General features: G+C 33.4%; 3 protein-coding genes across 4 annotated transcripts; 1 reads left to right on the plus strand and 2 right to left on the minus strand.

The window, feature by feature from the left end:
• The first annotated feature begins 5,742 nt into the window (after positions 1 to 5,742).
• LOC110994256 (DNA repair protein RAD51 homolog 1) lies at positions 5,743 to 8,426 on the plus strand. Its single transcript, XM_022260806.2, has 6 exons — positions 5,743 to 6,090; positions 6,412 to 6,611; positions 6,751 to 6,898; positions 7,133 to 7,341; positions 7,699 to 7,828; positions 8,042 to 8,426. Exons 1-6 carry the CDS (start codon positions 6,007 to 6,009, stop codon positions 8,285 to 8,287), a joined length of 1,017 nt encoding a protein of 338 aa, XP_022116498.1. The 5' UTR covers positions 5,743 to 6,006; the 3' UTR covers positions 8,288 to 8,426.
• A 1,607-nt stretch (positions 8,427 to 10,033) lies between these two features.
• LOC110994246 (NAD-dependent protein deacetylase sirtuin-2) lies at positions 10,034 to 14,270 on the minus strand. Of its 2 annotated transcripts, XM_022260795.2 has the most exons (7): positions 14,075 to 14,270; positions 13,757 to 14,005; positions 13,225 to 13,431; positions 12,822 to 12,971; positions 12,356 to 12,548; positions 11,537 to 11,723; positions 10,034 to 11,008 (listed from the first exon to the last, which is right to left on the minus strand). In XM_022260795.2, exons 1-7 carry the CDS (start codon positions 14,187 to 14,189, stop codon positions 10,826 to 10,828), a joined length of 1,284 nt encoding a protein of 427 aa, XP_022116487.2. In that variant the 5' UTR covers positions 14,190 to 14,270; the 3' UTR covers positions 10,034 to 10,825. The 2 variants fall into 2 exon arrangements, with proteins under 2 accessions (XP_022116487.2, XP_045490508.1); XM_045634552.1 differs by lacking the exon at positions 14,075 to 14,270 and having other exon boundaries at positions 13,757 to 14,068.
• Positions 14,271 to 14,860: 590 nt separating this feature from the next.
• LOC110994383 (sodium channel protein Nach-like) lies at positions 14,861 to 21,469 on the minus strand. The gene is made up of 10 exons (XM_045630897.1): positions 21,363 to 21,469; positions 19,927 to 20,133; positions 19,527 to 19,701; positions 19,054 to 19,199; positions 18,301 to 18,427; positions 18,117 to 18,197; positions 17,403 to 17,595; positions 16,658 to 16,847; positions 15,619 to 15,731; positions 14,861 to 14,993 (listed from the first exon to the last, which is right to left on the minus strand). The coding sequence occupies exons 1-10, from the start codon at positions 21,467 to 21,469 to the stop codon at positions 14,875 to 14,877; spliced, it is 1,458 nt and encodes a 485-aa protein (XP_045486853.1). The 3' UTR covers positions 14,861 to 14,874.
• Positions 21,470 to 22,479: the final 1,010 nt, after the last annotated feature.

Here is a 22,479-nt window from a genome sequence, read left to right on the forward strand (position 1 = left end):
CAAAGAAATTGAGCACGGATGTACTATTAGAATGTCATGGAACAAATACTGCCGATGCTTTTAAATTATTATTAGGTAAGAATCCGAACGCGTCATTCGACTCTGAACATCTCATATCCAGCGTTCGCTATTTTGTATGTCATAAAATAAATGATAATTTCAATATCCTTGTGGTCTTCATTCGTAATAGCGATACACGTTCAGTCTTCTTGTATTCGTATAAATGTATATTATGTTGTTAATATATTTTGGTAACTGCAGTCCATTGCTGCAACTCTTTTCTCGTATGATATACCTACTTATATTTTGTAAATTATAGCGAGCGGGCGCGGTTCCCGGTGATAAAAATTAGTATCAAAATTAAGAAAAATCAAAATTAAATTAGTAATGGCTCCAGGAGTTTTGCGAGTTCACGTGCGACAATTATGTTTCGGCGTCTGCGTGTTCGTCGCAATACTGAGCGTTACAAAGAAAATTGAAATTTGACTAGTGTTTAGGCGTTTGTTTCGAATCCTCGCATTTCGGCTAAGTAATAAGGGCCCGCGTTCGCTCGTCTCGATATATTTAGTACAAATTTCATGATGTTAAGGTTACGAGGCTCAAAGCTTTTTCTTTCGGGGCAGCTTCGCTACCGCCGCGCCTCCGCGCCGACGATATGAGTCGTGTATAAAATTTTATTCAAAAGAGTATTTTTGTATTGATATTTCTAAAGTTGGTGTAAAAATCAAAATTTCATAAATTATAGCGATTACAAGAATGGGACATTTAGATAAATTTAGAAATGTCATGCGTTTTTTGTATTTAATTTTAAGCATAGTATCGGATATTAAACGTTTAGGAACATTAACCAGTTGTAAATAAAAAGTTGACCGGCGCGGCAGCGCTGCGGCAGGGAGGCCTACCGTTTTATAGATAAAAAAAATATATAAATGACTAAAAGATGTTTATATGGTTCTGGATGTAAAAAGTTAAATTTAAAGGCATTTAAGGTGAAAGTGGAAAAAAAAATTGTAAACGAATCCTTGGTATTTGTCTATGAATGGCTGGTAGCGGGTCACTATTGTAATCTGTGGGCCTCAGACAAATCATAATATACTTATATCACAAAAACTAACCTAACCTAACCTTACGCATTAATTATAACGGTTCTTAATACTACAACATTATTATAATAATATAATACACATTGTCATAATGCTTATATTTTACGAGCGTGTCCGTGTTTGATGTATTTAGACAAAATGGAGGTTTGTGATCGAAATTTTTTTATCAAAATTAATCCGACCGTCGGCGGCCGGAGAGTTAAACATTTACAAACAATTGGCGGTTCTAAATTGTGTTTAAAATTAAATCGAAATTGATGGATTGTAATGACAATTGTGAAATAAGTTGTATTAGTATGAAAATGTCAGCGTGGAGACTTGTTGATACCACTGAGGGATGTTTCTTCGTGATTAAAACGAGTAATAAAGCTAAGCTTTTATTTGATAATTTGTTTTTATTACACACCTATCATTAACATCCTTCGTCCCGACATCGCACTTGACACAGTAATTAAGTAGCTGAAATTATTTAAAAGAAAGTTAGAATTATCGTAATAATAGATTTATCACAAAATCAGTTTAAAATGCAAGATCTTTTTTGCAAAATTAAACCCGTATTTATAGACGGGACTTGTGATAAGGATCATCGTGATATGCAGAAGTACCAGCACATCACTAGAAAATAAAATGATTATTACACTAATAAAAACAGCTAGGCAGCTTCTGTTGCGATGTTAGTCCAGATTCCTGTAAAATATTTAGAATGGATTGGAAATATGAATTAACGATATTTCTTACTTCTACCTATTGATTGTCTTCGTATTTGGAAGATAACTCAATATAACAAGAGTTTAATCGTTCATTTATTTTAAGGATATTATGATTTAGGCTTTTCAGTCCATTTTTTCGATCATGCAGATTGATCCACTGACGAAGCTGTGCAGGAAGTGGATCTCCAAATTTACACGTCGTTTGACTTTCTCCTTGTTTGAAGTCGGTTAATAGAATCTACACAGGGCGACAGTGTATCACTAGTAAAAAACATGTTCAAAACTATCTTGGACCTGAAAAGAAATTGAAAAAGGCAGCCGGCGACACTCTTATTTTCCAATAAATCTGTCAAGCGTATACTGTATCTCGCAACCTGGGAATTTTGATACAAAAACACAATAAATTCAAGACCTGCATCACCATTTGTAGTTAGGTACATGTGTTTAAAATAACTGTTAAACCCTATTTCCATACACAACAAACATTGAAATATTCATTTTACACGGACTCAGCGAGAGGCTTTATCGGAAATAAATTTATTACAGAAATCGACAAAAAATACTTAAATTGAGTACAGGAATATTATAGAAATAAACCCGAATATATTAAAATAATAAACTAAAACTAGATTCAAAACAAGCTTTTAAAGTTTTCCAAGTGTAGGGTATCGACTTGAGATTAACACGAGCTACACTCCCATAGAAAACAACACATTATTACTAAAAGGAATCAAATTATGTTAAGAGGGTAAGATTCAGAAGATTTAGTAATTTCAATAAACGCTAGCGCCACTCCGAATTGTAATCACACAATCAGCACATAGCGGCTGTTCCTAAACTCGGCCATAAGTGGGTGAACCCTGAAGAAAAACTTCATCATATTCTCTATACATAGACTCTGCAAACCAATGCCAGATTTAGAGATCTGGAGGCCTCGGAGCAACAAAGGTGTGCCGCTACATTATTTTCAAGAATGAAAATTTTTTTTCCAATAAATACTTTATGGTGAAGCCTAGAATAGGTTCTGTTTCTGCCCTGCCCTAAATCCGGGGCTGCTTAATACTCCATGAGTACAGTAAGTAAATGTAAATGTTCCTTGGTTAAATGTTAACGCCTAATAGAAAAAACCTAGCAAATACACTAGAAGCAAATAACTCTCATGTTTCTGTATCTTTTTACTAAGGCACGAATATTTTTTTTCATGTCAATATAGCCTATGTTCCTCAGTGAGAATACATTGTAATAGTGACAGACTTTATTTTGAAATGGAGCCATTTCAAATAGTATTTACGTTACAAAGATAAAAATTACAGCTTCTAGCAGAGTTTTTAACGTTAACCAAGTTTACATATTCCATAAATAGTACTTAGCCGTTTTTAACTACAGTCAAAATCTATTGTCACGTCATCGAAGGGACTACAAATATTTGGTCGTAAAAACCGATAGTCATAACAGCCGATAACGTTGTTATTGAGTACATGGGATTCAGCCGGACCTTTGATTTTGGTCAATAAAACCGGTTGTTCTTCTTTTTGGCTATATTTATAAATTACACATCTGTGGCGCTGCAACCATTCCTGGTCCTCAGATTTCTGGATCTACTCTTTGATACTTAGCGATGATTTTGCCTCAAGGTGCAGGACAACTTTCCACTTTTTAATCCAGTATAAGTTAAAATATAAATTTTTACTTCATTTTAAACTTACCATTACTTTATTTTTTAAGACATTCGCAATAAGAAATGTACGTATTAAAAATCTAGATCAAACAAATTAAAAAATTAATTTATAAACTTATAAACTGTAAAACCTTCCTTCACGTATTTAATATGCTATAGTAATCAATACTAATTCCTCTTGTTCACGCTTAACACCTCTAAAGGGTTCCTAGGGGATTTTAAAATTGCATAGATATCAACACTTATGCAGCATATTCCATTCTAATCAAATTTACCTCGGGAGTGATTAGAATATTAGTGGTACGATACGACATCGGATCGCTTCATGTCATATTCATAGACAAATTTTACGGTTTCACTTTAAACAAATGATTTCTAATTGAGTACTGGGTTCAATTTTTGACAGATAAATAAAATCAACTTTGTTAAAATATTTATTTACTCCTATTACAGTTTCGACGCCATTATTGTCTCTAAAATATCAAGATGTCTGGCAAAATCTGTTCACATAAAATTCATCTGGTACTAAAGGCATGTGTATACATACCAAATAATTTTTGAAATTTTGAACAGTTTAAACACTAAAAACCCAAACTAAGATACCTCCCTATATCGCCACTTTGAATCGTCTATCATTGACAACATTGGAAATAAGCAATGAAGAAGACAGCGCAAGATGGGCAAGAAGAGCTAAGATCAGAAAAGAATTGAAGCAGCTGGAAGAGGCCTACGTTTTATAGGATACGCTGATCATTAATCAAATGAGTAAGAGCAATATCGGATAGAAATCGCATGCGCGAAAGGCACCCAATTCTTTTAGGCATCACAAGTCCTAATCAAGTCACTTGATACGCAAGATGAAAACATAGGCAATAATTGAACCCTAATTGTAAAAAGCTAAAGCAGCGAAATTATAAATAATCTTAAAGACGCAATAGATCATGAAATTGATTAAGTGATTCACTCGTTTTTGCATTAACTTGAATTGGCGTAAACGACCCTCATAGAATATTTAATGGCATGTTTATAATTTTCATTCACTTAATCCGACTGAGTCTTCGCCTCCGAAAAGAAATTCCAGCGCTCTCGGTAGTTTTCACTCATTGCAGTTCATAGAAAAATAATAAATACAGTTTGATCTATTTAATTTTGTTGTCATTGTTAAATATTTAAATTATATATATATATAAGATTAATACAAAGGCAACTCCTGACAAAATGTTTTTAAATGTTCCCCAAGATGACAAACGTCGAAATGGTTTAAGGTAGTGCACCGTAATAATCCCAAATCAAAATCGAATTTTTGTTCGATTTCTGTTGGTGTTGGATTTTCACTTCTACGATGGGTCCACATAAGTAATGCTCATGCATGTTTGCAACCACCTGTAGACACAATATAAATGATTATTATTGCTTACAACATAAAAAAAAATAAGAGGAGTATAAACCTGCTGAAGCTGCACAGTCATGGCATTCAACATCCTGAATTTTTCTTGATTTTTTATTAATAGTTAACTGAATAAGCTTTACTCCGAAGTCCGAACTCGGTGTTCTGGACATACCCGTCCTTTTACCATACAAATAATTTTTTTACGACTTAGTTGAACCTATAGCTTTGTCGCCATAACACTGATGCGGTGCTCTACAATTTATGAAATAAATAATTATAGTTATTATAATGCAGAATAAATGGCTGACGCACAAACCGTGCAGGCCAAGAAAGGGGAAAAAAATGCAGAATAAATTCTTAAATGTTTTCATTGATTAAATTATTTTTTACCTTGATACCTTGACACCTCGAACTACAGCAGAATTAAAGCGAACGTATTTTTTTTTAAATCGGTGATCATAAATATATCAATATCAGGAATATTATCAGACTTTGCCTTAATCCTTTATCACACATAGCTAATCCGAACCAACTAACAATTACTCGTATTTTAGCAATAAATTTCCAATATTATTGTCTAGTCACGTGTAATAGCCGTAAACGCTGTACTGCTATTAAATAAAAATAGCTATAACTTGATATTGTGTTAGTTGTGACTATGGTGACCATTCATGGCGCGTTTATAGTTACGTGATTTTTATTTAAATTTCATCAATTTTTAATTGTTTATAACTAATTGAAGTTTTAAAATAGATAAAATATTTAAAGTCTCAAAAACTTTAGAATTTCTGCGCACAATAGTCAAATGTATATTGACAATTGGCACAAACAATTTACATTAATGTCAAAACAAAAAGAAAACTCGGGGCCCGCGCTTTGGCCTTGCGGCTTGCATGTTGAAACTTGAAGTTTGAATTTTGATGTTATTGAAAAAAGGTGTGAACTATAAACATGGTATTTTAATAAAAATGTTCTAAATGTTCTCCTTATACACAAAATAGAAATACCGTTTTGCAACTGGTGATCAATATTTTGTTATTAACAGTGTTGTTTGATTAAAACTCCCCAAAAATATTCACATAAGCCAGTTTCATAGATGTTTCGGTAATAATTATTACAAAGAGAATGGCTACAGCATCTGCAACAACTGCTACAGGTGTTGAAGAAGACTTGGATGATTGTGGACCACAACTTATTAACAAATTAGAGGTAATTCCGGACGCTTTAATTAAAGTCGGAATAGCAGCTAGAACCAGATGTTTACATACTTATAAACAATTCAATTGTAGTACTTAATCAATGTTGACAGCAAATTTACATTATTGGGAATTTTATATTAATTTTGGATGATTAATAAGTAGTTTCCTGTCGACGCGGACGTCGGTATTTTAACCTTAAGGTTTAAGTTTATTTTTAAGATTATCAATGGGGAAAAAATGAATCTCCAAACTTCCTGGTGATTCTACATCCATACCATTTTTGCTAATGTTATTTTAAAAAAAGCAAATAAAATGTTTGGTGTCATTACAGGGCAATGGTATAACTGCTGGGGATATTAAAAAATTGGAAGAAGCTGGATACCACACTGTTGAGTCAGTAGCATATGCACCAAAAAAATGGCTTATAACTATAAAAGGCATATCAGAAGCAAAGGCAGATAAGATACTAGCTGAGGCCTCTAAGCTTGTCCCCATGGGTTTTACTACAGCAACTGAATTTCATCAGAAAAGGTAATACTCATTTAAGATAAATTCATTTTGAAACAGTTTAATTAAGTTAGATTTTAAATCTTGTTTTGATTTTACTTTTATGAAAAAAAAAGCATCATTGTATAAAACCATATATTGATACTCATGCTTAATATTACAGGGCAGAAATCATTCAGTTGACTACTGGTTCAAAAGAACTTGACAGGCTTCTTGGGGGTGGCATTGAAACTGGATCCATCACAGAGATATTTGGAGAATTTCGAACAGGAAAAACACAGCTTTGTCACACCCTTGCTGTCACATGCCAGGTAATTAATATTGTAAAAATTTACTTAAGATAATATTCTTAACAGTCCACACACATATTATGTAATATAATTATCTAGATCTAATTTTTCTAGCCATGCTGTGGATATCGGTGCTATTCTATATCCTGTCCAACAAATATACTTAGTTTAAACTGTACTATTGTCTATCTAATGGACAATGTTGGAAAATAGCTTATAATTTAAAAACCTTACATTTATTTTTGCTATTTTCAGTTACCAATAGAACAATCAGGTGGTGAAGGAAAATGTATGTATATAGACACAGAAGGGACATTCCGTCCAGAGAGGCTTTTGGCAGTAGCACAAAGATATGGCATGGAAGGAGCAGCTGTACTGGACAATGTGGCATATGCCCGAGCATATAATACAGATCATCAGACACAGTTGCTTGTACAGGCATGTGCTATGATGGCTGAATCCAGGTAATGGCATACTTAATAATATTAATTTCTTACTGTGCAAATAATCAATAATACCTTGAAAGTGATATCTTCTTCAGACATTTATTTGTAGATTAGTGAATTTTTGCTCTTACCAACCCAAGAGAATTCTTGTTTTGTTGGGAATCAAACTCAAGACCTCTAGTTCATGTGCTTTCACAGTGAAAACAAGGGAATATTGAATTATTTGTTTTTTCAACAATTTGTTTGACATGAAAGTGATCAATGGTTGGATAGCCTCTTCAAAATCCTGCTTGTTTTTATATATTTTTGATATCAAGCTAATGGGCCTGTAATTTATCACCTAAAAGAGTATTAAAAAATATTTTAAATTTTCAGATATTCCTTACTAATAGTTGACAGTGTGACTGCATTATACCGTACAGACTATTCTGGACGTGGTGAACTGAATCCAAGACAACAGCATCTCGGCAGGTTCATGAGGATGCTGCTAAGACTCGCTGATGAGGTATAAGAAATATTTAGTCGGGCCGGATAACATCCTATAATTTTAAAATTATATTAAATAATTCACATCTTGTCTTCACACATCTCATGGGGCATTTTTCGTGTTATTGTTAACACATAGCTGATCAGGGTTATCCTATCAACTCAACAATTATGTTTTCGCTGGATATTGAACCAAAGGACATCTAACCCAGTTATATTTTTAATATTCCAGTTTGGCGTCGCAGTGATAATCACAAACCAGGTAGTGGCACAAGTGGACGCAGTGGGTGTATTTAACGCGGACACAAAAAAGCCAATTGGCGGTCATATTCTTGCGCACGCGTCGACCACTCGCCTATATTTACGCAAGGGACGCGGTGACAATAGAGTTTGCAAGATTTATGACAGCCCATGCCTTCCGGAGACTGAAGCAATGTTTGCGATTAGTTCAGAAGGAATTACTGATCCTAAGGAATAAACAAACTACTCGAGTTCAAAAAAGTTAATGGCCTTAAAAAAAACTAAATTTTTCATCATATTTTTTTTTAATTTGTAAAACAGGACAAGCCAGTGAAATTGACAATAATAAAAAAATATTTAAATGTAAAAAAATTTAGGACTTAAGAATTTATTTAGATTTTAATCATTCATTACAAAACCAAAATTAATTAAAAATACAAAAAAATTAATTCAAAAGTTTAAGTTAAATTTGTATGAAATAAATGTCTGATAAGCATATGCCTATTATTAATTCTCGATTGCAATCCTTTTAGGACATGCCAGTTGGACACGCTATTGGTTGATGCATTTGTTTAGTAGTTACTTATTAGAACTTTAGATGGAAATTCTGTCGCATTTCTTGTGCAGTAAACGCAAATTTTTATTTATATGATCATTAGCAAAAGTGTTAATATAGATATACAAATATATGAAGTGATCATAATATACTGGTACATCTATTAATTTACAATAAAGTTTTACTTCTGACAACTGTACTTTGTACACACACACTTTTAATTGTAACTCCTTTAAAATCTAAATAATATGGGGATTAGTAATAACAAGAATTACACATAATTATTATATTCAACTCCCAACAAGCACTTCATACAAATAAATATTAAGTGTCACCGCGACTTATATTGAACATATATTTTTTAAATAACACAAATTTTGATAATTTGACTATAAGTGTAAAGAAGCGAAACTTAGCACTAAGTATAACTGTAGTATGTAAAAACGTATTGTATGACATACAACAGTTAAGTAATAGCTTTAAATGACAAATTAGAACACTTCAGTATCAGTTTCACGGAAATCAAGGCAGAATACAAAATACCACCCGTATAAAATACATGATTTACGCCCAAACCCAATAACCTACCCCAATCCATTTTTGACCATCTGAGATAGACATCTTAATCCAAATATTGATAAGAAATCAACAGATTGTGGATTGGTGTATGTGGATAGACATTTGTATGAAAATGACAGTTCAACTGTGCCAAATTCCTATCTTAATCTTTTAAATCTTCCTATTTTAACATAAACCAATTTTTAAAATAATTAAAAAACTATTTGATATGTTTATTATGTACATTTTAATATTTTTTTGTACGGTTTTATTTAATTTATTTGGTTTATATTGATTATCAAATATGAGTATAAAGAGCGAAGAGATTGCATTCTATTAGTCACCAAAAATAGATCGTCTTTAAAGGGTTTGGTTATTGGGATGTGAGATTTTGGATTAATTATTGGGTTCGTGCGTTAGCTATCTCTTCCGCATGTCATAATCATTTTGACTTTGCGCCATCTTGCTTCTGAATGTAACTAAGTCTCGCCTCTAACGTATGAAAGGCAATCATATATTCGTGCTAAGAGACGCACTTTACGGCATTACTGTTACGCAAATTTTGATTAATTTAATGAATATATTGTTATATATTTGACGAAACTATCAAATAGGAAGCTAGTCAAATTTGGCCACATTTGACCAAATTTGGAACCAGATTTGATACTCGAGTAAACATTTTTACATTGATCAGACTACACATTATTCTTTTCTACTGACAATCACTAAGACACATACAATTATGTCTCAGGTAACATCAAAAATTCTACAACATGTACTATAAGTTTAAAAACAAGAATACCAAACTCATACTACTAGGACCAAAATGACCATGGTAACCATGGTAACAAATAAGAATAAGGTAAGCGCATAGGGAAAATTATTATTATTTATTAAGATTATAGTACAGTATACATTGCCTTACACAAAAATAAATCATTCTGAATGCTAACTATCCCTTTTTATCACAACACTCTTAGTTTTTTTTTAATATTTATTAAATTCATCATCGCAAGTATTCTATAACTTTAATTACACAAGAAAACGCTTAATATAATTCACACGCGCTCATTTCTGACATTTAACTAAACAAATCAACAAATTATTTTAATACGTTTTAATGACACTCATTATTATTAGCGTTTATGATTTTAAAATTTTGTAGATGACATTGCCAGCTGTCAAAGATGGCAGTTGATATTATAAACATAGTTAATATCGTATGCGCGTAAACGCATAATATTTGACTCAGTTACGCATCTCTACTTAACTAGGGCCTTAGATTTGTATACAAAAGAAAAATATCACGTCAATGTCAGCTGTCAAAGATGACAGTTGACGTGATACGCTTAAATGTAATATGAACGCACGTTGACGCTAGATATTATATCCAGACACCCATCTGGGGTCTAGGTATAGAATACATTTAGTTAAATTATACCACCATACAAAACTCCCTTCCCTCCCTTCCCTTTACTAAGCAATGCTAGACTACATAGTACAAAAATAAATAAGCTATCTACAACGGAATTATTAAATTTACCTATAATCAACATTTAAACCAAGATAGAGGAGGATGGGCTTTATATTTAAAGTTAACCCTATTCTCCCCTGTGGAACATTCTAGTGCCTTCGAAAAATGCAATACCAGTTAGCGAAATTTCATATTTTGGGTATCGGATTGGGTGGCGATTCAACCACTGTTGGAATGGCAGAACTTCCACTTGGTACGATAGGAATAGTCGGCTTCAAGGAGTGGCCAACTTTTGGCCCATGGGGTTTAGTGAGAGCGCCCTCGCGGTCCAACCTTTCATGCTCGCTGGCAACTAACGCGTGAAGCTCATCCTGAAAAATGAGAATTAATATAAGAAAAAAAATACACCTAGTTTTTAAACTACAACCCTTATAAGATTTTTTTGTTTGGTTCGTGATCATTTTTTTCCTTAATAGGCAAGTAGACGCAATCTAATCATCAGCTATGGGACCTATGCAATGAGGTGTCAATTGCAGAGGTGTGAGTGAAACGCCTAAAACCACATTTAAAAGACGCACGCTGAAGCCATTATTTTATTTTACAAGATCAAGTAAGTATCCAGCAACTTTTACACCAAGGGAGAATTCAAGGATTTGAAACTTCCCCCCCTCCCCCCCCCCACATGTAACTAGCAGTAACATAGGGTATGTCTGTATCTTCATCCCTAGTACAAATAAAAAAAACGCAGAGTTCAAACACTCCCACTCGTTAATACTTGAACTCTCCTCTCTTCTTTCAATTAGAATTACTAAAGTAAAATTTAATATCACAAATGTTTAGAAACAATGGTTTTGAATTAAAATGTTTGAGAATAGTAGAGTTACAGCTCTAAAACTTACCCCCCAACCAAGTCTTTCAGCCAGATCAGCACATCCCTCGTCGCAATCACCAAGCCTTGCCACATCCCTGACAGCATCATCATCCAGCTGAAGTCCTCCACTCATGAGACCCCACATCCGGAGTAAAGGAGACCTCATACCGGCCTTCTCTCGGTTTATTAGGAGACGGGGACACCATTCAGGTACCCTGGAATCATGAAACCATCAGTTAAATTAAAAAAATAACTATATCAAAAATAAATTAATGTTTAAGAGCGGTGCGGTGTCGTACCGCAATTATTTCGACCTATAGGGTGCCACACGGGCGTTGCGGTGTGGCAATATATTTTACCCCTCCCAGCCTCGTCTTGCATGTCACAAATCCGGCGCGATTGCGGTGCGACGCGTTGTGTGACATGGTATTATAGTAATTTGTATGTAGGATGACGTTGCCGCACCGCACAGTTACCGCATCGTGTGCCCGCGCTCTAAGAATAGATTTATTTAATTTCGTGATAAATAATAGATTAAATATTTATATTTGGCTGGAGGCTTTAATTCTCCATTATTTTCGTAGTTTCGCCTCTTGCTCCATTAAATACATTACTACAATATGGAAATGGTGTGATTTCTGTTATCTTTTAACGCAAAAAATATATTTTAGTTTACATTAACACAGATCTCAATGTGATTATGTGAATTGTTTTCACCACAATTGATTATATGGTCTTTTGCTACACAATTTCAACTCATAATATTGTTTGCCTGGAATCAAACCCAAAACCTTGCTACTTGCATTATCTCTTCAAATCTATATACATATAATTATTCATAACATACATATCAATTAGCGACGCAAATGGCTGGACTTCCAAAGATGATCCCATAATGATTAGCATATCACATTTCTGAAAATCTTCTTGTAGACAATTCTGGAATCGTTCTGGTAGACTTTCTCCAAAGAAAACTATATCTGGTTTGACTACTCCACTGCATTCTGTACATAGGGGGATCTCATCAGAAAATATGTGTTCTGAAATAAAGAGATATTTATATAAATGTGTTTTGACATACATAATTAAATAAAAAATTTATTTAATATTTTAAAACACCAAAGCATGTTCAGAGAATGTAGCTGTATGTATAACCCAACTTATTATTTTCTCCAAAAAGTGGTCTGTCAAAGCCTTAAAAGTTTTCTTAACATCATACAGTTCATGAAATTTTATCCAAGTTCACATATATATCTCCAATACCTCCTCAGAATTTTTGTCTGCAATATAATCTTTTACACACAATAACCAACCTTTTATAAATTCTAGACTATACAATTTTCTGCATTCCAAGCAATGTGATGTATAAAATGTGCCATGTGCCTCAACTATTTTATCATCAGGGATCTCAGCGCCTCTTTCTAATGTATCAATATTCTGTGTATAGTGACGGAGCAATAGACCTGTAAAATAATATATGAATTATTTTAAAAATAATGTGAAGGATTTAAAATATAATAACAATATAATATGTCTATGAACAATATTAAAGATAGTTAGAACTGATGTTTAGTTGCTTATAAAATCCTATAAAAGAGACCTATAAAATATCAACATTTATGTTTGTTTATTACTGGCCTATTCAATCCAGTAGAAAAACTATTCTTGTTATTTAAACCCTTTAATATAATATGTAGGAAATATAAAATAAAATACCTTTTTCATGCAAAAGCCTAATGAAATAATGAGAAATCGTTGGTTTGAAATTTCCAGGAAACAGTTCCTTTGCTAGTGTGAAAAATGGTTTAGGATTTTGTCTGAAAAAGTTTATCTCAAAGATTGCCTGTGGTTCTGGAAGATTGTATTTTTGCAAATTGTGATAGAGACCAGTCTCAGGGCTTCTAAAGTCAGGAATACCTGCCGCTGAAATCATACACACTTTAATAACTGACATCATTTATAAATGTGACGCTTTAAGTTTTTATACAATATGCAAATTATAAAGTTGCTTCCAGAAAAAAGTTACAAAAAGTATGTGGATATGTATATTTATGCTCAAGACAATATGTTAAACAAGTTTTTAATCAAATAGTTGTTTAAACTATTTACAGTTTTTTCTATAAAAGAATATATATTTATAAAGTATTTAAAAATTGTTCCTCTTTCATACATATACAACATAAATTACTCTAAATTATACACGTGCTTCATTCTTTTAAATAAATTGACATGATATATAAATACTTACATGTTGATATACCAGCTCCAGCTAATGTAATAACATTTTGGCATCGTGCGCTTTTCATCCATTTAACAACACCATCTAAACTGACTTCATGTAAAACCTTTTCGACACCACCAGTTCGTTCGTTAGGCTCATAAAACCCGAATTTTTGAGCAAAATATCTTCGAATAGTATCTACATCCAAATCACGAATGCGAGAACCTAAATGCTCACTTTGATTTGGCGGGCTAGGGGCACCATTACTATCCTCAGCTAAAATCGAAGATAAAAATTGGTGATCCTGGTTTAATAACTTTTCCAGCAAACACAGCAAAGACTCACCATCGCTTTTTCCTGGGGAGGAATTCGCGGACATTTTATGTAAAAACAAATTACGCTTGCAAATTACTGACACAGCCCACGGATACGGCCTTTTTGACAGCAGAATGACGCGCATTCTTTGAACATGGAAATGTTTTGACTTTGAACGTGAACTTCATGGACAACTTAATGCGCAATAATAACTTGCTGTTGCGTAATGTTCGTTAAGAACAGATTCCCTATATAAAAGTAATAATAAATTATGTTACTTTAATTATTAAAACCATTTTCTTATTACTTGAGTAATATTGAGTTTAGATACTTTAAATTTTTGAAATATTTCGGAACGCATCTTATAATTGAGTACTGTGGTGTTTATTCATAAAAGTAAACTCTATATTTACTCTCTGGACAAAATTACATCAGACACTTGAGTCTTGACACAGACTACTTCATTTCATATCCTAAGGAATAATTTTTCCCATACCTAAGATACATTGACGTTATTAATTTTTCTAATAGCCATTTAATAAACTTAATATGAAATAATTCAAAACAAATTATGTTGAATTAATATGGTAGGTCAATGTTAGTTATCAGCTTATCAATTTCTGTAACATATTACCACTGTGCTCTTCACGGTAGGTAGTAGATATAATCAAAATTAGTTTCTTTTTTACAATAAATTATTATTAAGTACTTTTTTTAAGTATTAGATAACGAAGTTCTGCATAAATATTAAAAGATAAATGTATTATCCAGTTACCAAGTTTTATTAATTAAAACATAGCTGTGCTATACATTTTTAGTTAGTAATTTTTTTATGTTACATAGAAGTTATATATGCGAACTGAAAACCGAAATATAAAAAAGTAACATATTTCAGGAATGGTTATTATTGAGTAACCGATGAGAATGCCATAAAAGCCGCCGATGTTACCTGAAAATTAATAAGAAAATATATTAGTGGGAAAGGCGGTAGTGTCAACGTTTTTACATTTGATTTAATTCTAATGATTATTTAAATTGTAATATGTGGTGTTAAGCACGCATAAATTATGGAACCTATCATATTAGTTAAGTTACATTTCTATATTTTAGTAAACACTATAAAATGAGCCCTTTAGTTTTTACCACTCATAAATCGTAATTAAATATTCTCGTTTCCGATAATGTAAAATAACATACGTGTCACTTCGATTTACGAACACTTAATTATTAATGACTTATGTCAACTTAGTTTTTTGTTAATCCAGCGTCGCTACTCCTAATGTTTTCTTAGTTAGCTCATATTAAAAAAAATAAAGCCAGTCGTTACCTAGTTAAACAAAGTGTTTTATTTGAACAAGTTGATACAAAAATCGCTACCAAACTTAATTCACGTAACTTTAGTTTTTTTTAATATTATTTTTGTTTGAAAAACAACAAACATGACCTGCAATTTAAAATTTGTATTGTTCCGAATGTGTACGCTGTATGATCGTATTACTATACAATACAAGCTTATAAGTATTGTATATCACAAGTATAATAAAAAAATATACAGAAGTTCGGTCTATACTTACTAACAACTTCGAACCAATATGATACAACATCTAAGCGGTTTAATACTCCAAAATGTGTAGATTGATAAATGCTTATCATGCATTTTCCCGTGGTATTAACGTCCCTGGGAAAACAGTATTGTTACATTTTTGTATAAACTTAAAATTTACTAGGTAATATATCAACTTTTTATTTTGATTATTATTATTATATTATTCGCAGCCAACCAGCACAATAAGCCGTTTAATTAACAGCCTAGCCCACCCCGTTTAACTAGCGCCCTGAAAGATATTCAGCGAGTGGAACAGCTAGGCAAACATGGTCGATGACGTATTATTACGCGCCTAGCTTGTTGAATGTTACTTTAATTTAGTTCCAGTTTCTGTCAAAATGGCGTCGGCAAACCACCTTCTTTGCAGCCAGGGGCTTTCTGGCCGGACAGTGGTTAGACTTGTCGTATCAGTGGCGGATTTACCAGCAGGCTGAATAGGTTAGAGGAGCAGATTTTTGTGGCGGCAAATTTGGGGAACGAATTGTTTTTGCTACTTCTTAGAAATCAAACAGATTTTGACGTTTTCTGATAGAAGTCTGTAACAAATTTTATTGATGACTCTCCCCTCTCACTTGTTATTGTCCATTTGCTGTAGCTTCTATATTCTAGAGTAAAACAGCTTTTTGCGGCCCCCCAACCAGTAATCCAACACTGCATCGTCAGCTCACACATTGTATTGTTGAAAAGAGTGAAATTGCAGAAAATATATTTCCCTCTTTCCTCTTCCTAACTATCAACTAATACATAATAGTCCATCGATTGGTAGCAGGATGCTCCCTTTAGGTTAGAGGAACAGTCCAACAACCTCCAAAATAGTATCGACGGGTTGAGTGTTAAATGTTTGCCAGAAAACATTTTTTAAATTTTTTGTTTCGTAATTTTTTTGAAATATTATTAATAGTTATTCTGTATGGAGACAAATAAAAAAAACCATGAAAATTGTTTTCGCCGTTCTCGAGTTAAAAGTCGAACCTGACTTTGTTTTAAACAACAGTTTTACTACCCACCTAATGGCCAATTTAGGGAATAGTTTATTCTTGAAACTATTTGCCGTCAGCTGAAACTTCATATGTTCGGTGAAATGTTGCGTATGCTCGCAGTCAGGCAGGCATTCAGGACAGCTTAGCGAGTTTACCGCCTCAACCTCGAGACCATCAAAATTTGTTTCACCCGTCGGGTATAAGTAGAAAAACTTTTCTATAAATAATTATGTACCATAACATTTTTTAAGCTATTGCGTAGATTTAATCGCAAGCATTGAGCGCGGCGACCGAATCAAGAAATTCCGTAACGAAAAATAAATAATTGTAATTGCATAAGTTGATATAAAATGTCTATACAATAGCTTTACCGCGGCAGTCCACGAATGCCACACGTTCCTTTTTTAATACAAAATGAATTTATCGTGAATACTCGAATAAAATAAATGGATGTTAATAATACTATCACCAAAGCACTTGTATTCTTATTACGCCAAAAATTAGCCTCAACTTGCCTTAGCCCTCATCCCATCTGTCTTTTCTGTTCTTTAAAAAAAAACAAATCAAAAATGCTATTTTTTTAATTTTCGTTTTTAAAAATACCATCGTTATCAGAATGCTCTAGAATGATACTTAATGCCCTCAATATCACTGGCTATTTTATTTTAAACAATCTATAGTAAAAAAATAGTACCTAATCACGAAACAGATACAGAAATCTGAGGTCTAGATCTTTGTTGTAGCGCGGTTTTTGTGTTATGTTTTACATTACCTTTATATTTATTGAGACATCTGAGATCGTCCAATGTGCAAACCCTCCTTCCTTTTAAAGACACAGGTAGGTAATATGGTGTGCACTTACAAAGCGATTCCATAGTCCTCACTCGACAGTTCACTACACAGGCACTGTACGAATACATTTTACTTAATTTTTCACGCTTGTCGTCGTTAAATAGACATTTTCTCTGTAATTTAAAATATACATTTTTCTTTGATATTCGGCTTGAACTAAATCAGAAGAATTAGAAATTGAAACGATAATCCAAGGAAAATTGTCTTATATAATAAACGAGTACTTCTTTAGCTTGCACTATTGACCATAAACAAAAGAAATGTGCCTATATTCCCATATTCTCATCTTTTTGGGCTTTATCCGTTTATGCATTATTTCAGCAACATGTTGGAGTTTGAATCGTCATAAAATAAAAAAAAAGTAGTTTTAATAATTTTGTAGTAAAATTTCATAAAAGTCATTTAAAATACATAATTATTTTAATCAAAAGCAGCCGCATTATACTAACTCGCGTCTTTTTTCACACACTATCGGAAAGATGCGTTATCAGTGGCAACCAATGGCAAAACAAATTATACATTTTTTATTTTGGTTTTTAATTTTATTTATGTTGGCAGTACCAACCGTGCTTTCAGGATATTTTCGAACTTCCTTCGTAGCTATCTGTTTGGTGGATAGTATTTTAATTAACACCTCTTGATCGGGTTGAATTGTGCGTTGGATCACTCTCCCGCCGTTCGGGTCAGCAAAATGGATCGGGTCGAATATCAGTATCTGTTAAACAAGCAATCTAATATTTAAAAAGTTTTTTTTTGGTATGAACATAGCTATAAGTATACTTTATACTAGCCGTGGTCTCTCGCTATGTGTCTCATACCTCAAATCCCTTTCTGCTGTACAGGTTATAGGAGTAGTCATCAGCCATAGAATCCAAGAGAACAAAAAGTCCAAAGTACTTGCCAGCTCTGTGCTGATGTTTTGCCGTGTCCAATGTGCGGTCTGGTCTGATAATAAATATTAATAACACAATGCAATGTTGAAGAAAGAAAGAGAGGGAGAAGAAAGGTAAAAGGAAGATTTCCTCCAATGGTATGACACCTTAAATCGATACAATTGTCAACGTCTGAAGGCTTGTAAGTGTGTGTAAGCGGTTTTCCTTTCGGTATCTCTCTATTACAGGAGGTTGGGCGTTAGTTTCGTGGAGAGACCTTTCACCAGATGCAACTCCCGTCCATTCTCTAGCGTCACTTTTCGTTGCTGTTTTCTCCACATCCAACTCAAACAAGAACTATCTCATCATAGACCTTCTGGTTCCAGCTACTTTGAATTATGCTTACCCTCCTTGAGTAGTTATTACGATTTATTTATTTAATTACCTATTTAAGTACCTACACTGTTTTTTATATTATTATTAAGAAATTTGTTAAGTAGATTAAGTATTAACATATAGGAAAGAGCATTCATCCCTAACACAGGTTCTCGAACTTATAAGGGATGTACTAAAATGTAGATTGAAGACTATTCAGTAAATAAAGAAATTTTTGTTTTTTTTTATTACGCGTGATAGGACTTGATGGAGCTAGTATACCTAATATGATAATATATACTATTGTTTAAAAAATAAACATACCTATCAGCTGATGCATAACCAAGAATATAATTAAATACACAGCAGTGGCCATGTATCGTTCGTCGAACACTGAAAATGTTTTCACATTTTTGTTGCATGCCTCCCCAAAAACATTTCATTAGCATTTCGTCGCAAGATGGCGCCAGCTGAAACGATTATTTTGGTATTATATTATATTAGTATATTCGCTCGACAAATTTGCCGTCCCACCAGCCTGGTGCCTACTACCAGTCTACTTAGCTTGCTGGCAAACCCGCCACTAACGTTGGTAAGAAATCACATAGATTTTACAAATTGTATGGAAAAACAATGTATTTAAGCTTTCAAATTGCTGTTATTAATCTTAGAGCTTTTATTTCATTAATAAACATGAAATTTAATGGAGGTACCATTGACCTACCGCTGTTTCAAGATCTATTTCCTAAACTTTCTTCTATAATCACTAGTATTAATTATTTTTTTTCTAAACCTACCATTTTCATAATATCGACAAGTGCCATTGTATTATTCAGTTGCGAATTGAAGGCATCAACGAATGGATGGTTGCGTAGAGTTGAATTGTATGTGTAATCAAGAAGTCTTCCTAATTGAGAGGAGAATGCTAGAACCTCCTCGAATGACTCGTTATGTTTAGCTAGTAATGGGTATCTGTTGAAAATAATAATTAATGTATTAATATTAACGCACTCGCGAGCCCTCTGGCATTGAGAGTGTTCATGGGCGGCGGTATCACTTAACGAGTATTTTGAGAGAGACGCGTGAAGATCTGTTGGCTGAACTACACCCGAACCGTTTCATACCAAGAAGCAGAACAGAGTGTTCTTCATTATAGATTTACCTTTTAATTGATACCATTACGATAACTTCACTTACATTTTTTTGGTGTAGTCGATTAAGGCTCTCGTACTGATTCTGTTGATGTTGCATATCGCTACAGCTGGGAAGTTAATCTTGGATATGGGGTAGGTGGAAGATTCCATGGTTACCACAAGGGGATTTCCGAGGCTTTCATACCACACAGAATGAAGGAAGTAGACCATAGCTGCAGCCATTATCATGAAGATAACAGCCCACGTTAGTCTGGTGAATCAGAAGTTCACGGTTAATGAATTGTCAGGGGTTCAATGAGATATTATTATCCAAGTACGTGTTTGTGACTGAAGAAAATAATTATAAAATAAAAATATAGAAAATTCTCCTGTGACGGTGTTTGTAATTAAACTCCTCCGAAATGGCTAAACCAATTTCCGAGAAATTTTGTGACCCCCTTATCACCCCCTTAAATGTTAAAGGTATAATTTAGTTTTTAGACAAATATTTTTATTTAAAAACTTATGACTTGAACTCTTAGGTTCTAGATAAAAAAATTACAGAAAACCCTAGTAAATGTTTTCATTCCGAAAAACCGAACAGTCTCTCGGGTAGCATAACTGATGTTCCATATTGTTATGTACTAAAAAGGTGGGCTAAACAAAGTCGCGGGGGCAGCTAGTAGATAACGTATGAACACTTTTCTTTATGTTATAGGAATTTTTTTCTAAATCAGCCTTGAGGAAGTTTGACTTTCTCTAGTAGTCTTCGGAGACCAGGGATAAATAAAACCTTATTGGAAGGCGTTTTTATTTTGATGGACAAACGAGCCTACTGAGAGAACATAAGAGGCAGCCTGTGTTAGTGGAATATGCCCATTTTTTAAGTTTATAAGTCTCCTAGGAAAGATCTCCACTTTCTCCAATAGCAATAATAAAGTAATGATTGTTATTACTATAATAATGTGATAAAAACAGATTTTTACGGGCGAATAAAGTACACATGTTAGAAGTGAAACTTCTTTGTAAATTAATTATTAATAAGGTAAAAGCCCCAATAGATATACCAGTATTTAATCACTCCAAGTATTTGTGTATCTATAGTCATACTGTTTATACACTGTATACGCGCTAATTATAATAAAAATAAATACAAAAATCTGCGTTAACTGCACAAGACGTTATGCGACAGAATTTACATCTAAAGTTCTAATATGTAACTATTAAACGAATACATCAACCAATAGCGTGTATTTTTTCTCAATCTCTCTTTCTCACTCACTCTCAATCGCTCTCTCCTTCTTCTTCGACAAAAACGCTGCGTACCGTCACGTTTCATCCGTAAAAAATTTAACCTTTTGTGGTTGTTACAACCCTATTCGTGCCCTTTAATGCCTCGTTTTAAGTCCCCCCTAGTGTAAAATGCGCATATTAACCGAAATTCTATTAGTGTACAGCCGTAGATCGAACCTACTACATGAGGGATATACACCACATTACCTTTGCTTTACCCCACTCTTCGTCTCCCACATCTGTTTAACACCACTAATGGAGCAGTTATCAACATATTCCCTGAATGTTTCTAAATAAGCTCGTCTCAGTATCATCTCTGTGCCTAAACATTTTCTGATGCGATTTTGACGTCGCCTATAATCCTTCCACCACAATTCGTTAGGTTTTTGTTTAAACGTTGTTCGACGAATAAACCAAGGCATTTCTTTTTAATATACGTTTTGAGATGAGAAAGAGAAGAGATGTTTATAGTAAGCTTGTCCTATGCACACTGTTCCATTTTACATACAACTGTGTTTCACCTCTAATTAACGTCAATTAATTGTGTAGATAGTATTTATAAGTATTATGAAGGTTCAGTAATAAAAGCAAATATTTTTGATAGTGTCAAGTATTTCGTCATTTATACGATAATATCAGCTAGCACATTTCCCATACATTTAGGGTCTGTTTTACAATGTCCGGATAAGTTCCAAATAAGCTATTTATTACTTATTGGTATTATATTACTGATTGAATGCAATAAAAAAAAATACAATATCCGTAAAATAATTCGGACCAATATAAACAATTATCTTGTCTTTGTAATTATTAATACTGCACTGGCATGTAGAACCCTAATTTCTCTTGCATGATAAAAGTCATTAAAATAGTAATAATATAATTGGTTTAAATATAATTGATTCGGTCACACGATATTTTAAAATGTGGAGTACATTTTATTTAGTCTGTGTGTGCTATTTGACATATTCTAAGATGCTTAACTTAATGTCCTACATGGGCCAAAAGGCGTCCTTAGCTCCATCGCGTTCGGTCTTGAGCCTCATATATCAACTCGCTACAAGTAATTTCGGCTCTCTTTGCCTTATCTGCAATTGTACGACGCCAGGTTAGCCTCGGACGACCACGCTTCCGCTTTCCTTGCGGGTTCAAATCAAGAACAATGAATGTTCTTGACGTATATCTTAATATATATAAATCTCCAGTCACGCTGTTCGCGATGGACTCCTAAACTACTTAACCGATTTTAAATTAAATTGGCACACCGTGAGCAGTCTGGTCCAACTTAGATCTTTAATTATAGTCGCAATTTTATTTTATTGCA

This window comes from Pieris rapae, chromosome 1 (assembly GCF_905147795.1).
Source record: "Pieris rapae chromosome 1, ilPieRapa1.1, whole genome shotgun sequence".
NCBI lineage: Eukaryota > Metazoa > Arthropoda > Insecta > Lepidoptera > Pieridae > Pieris > Pieris rapae.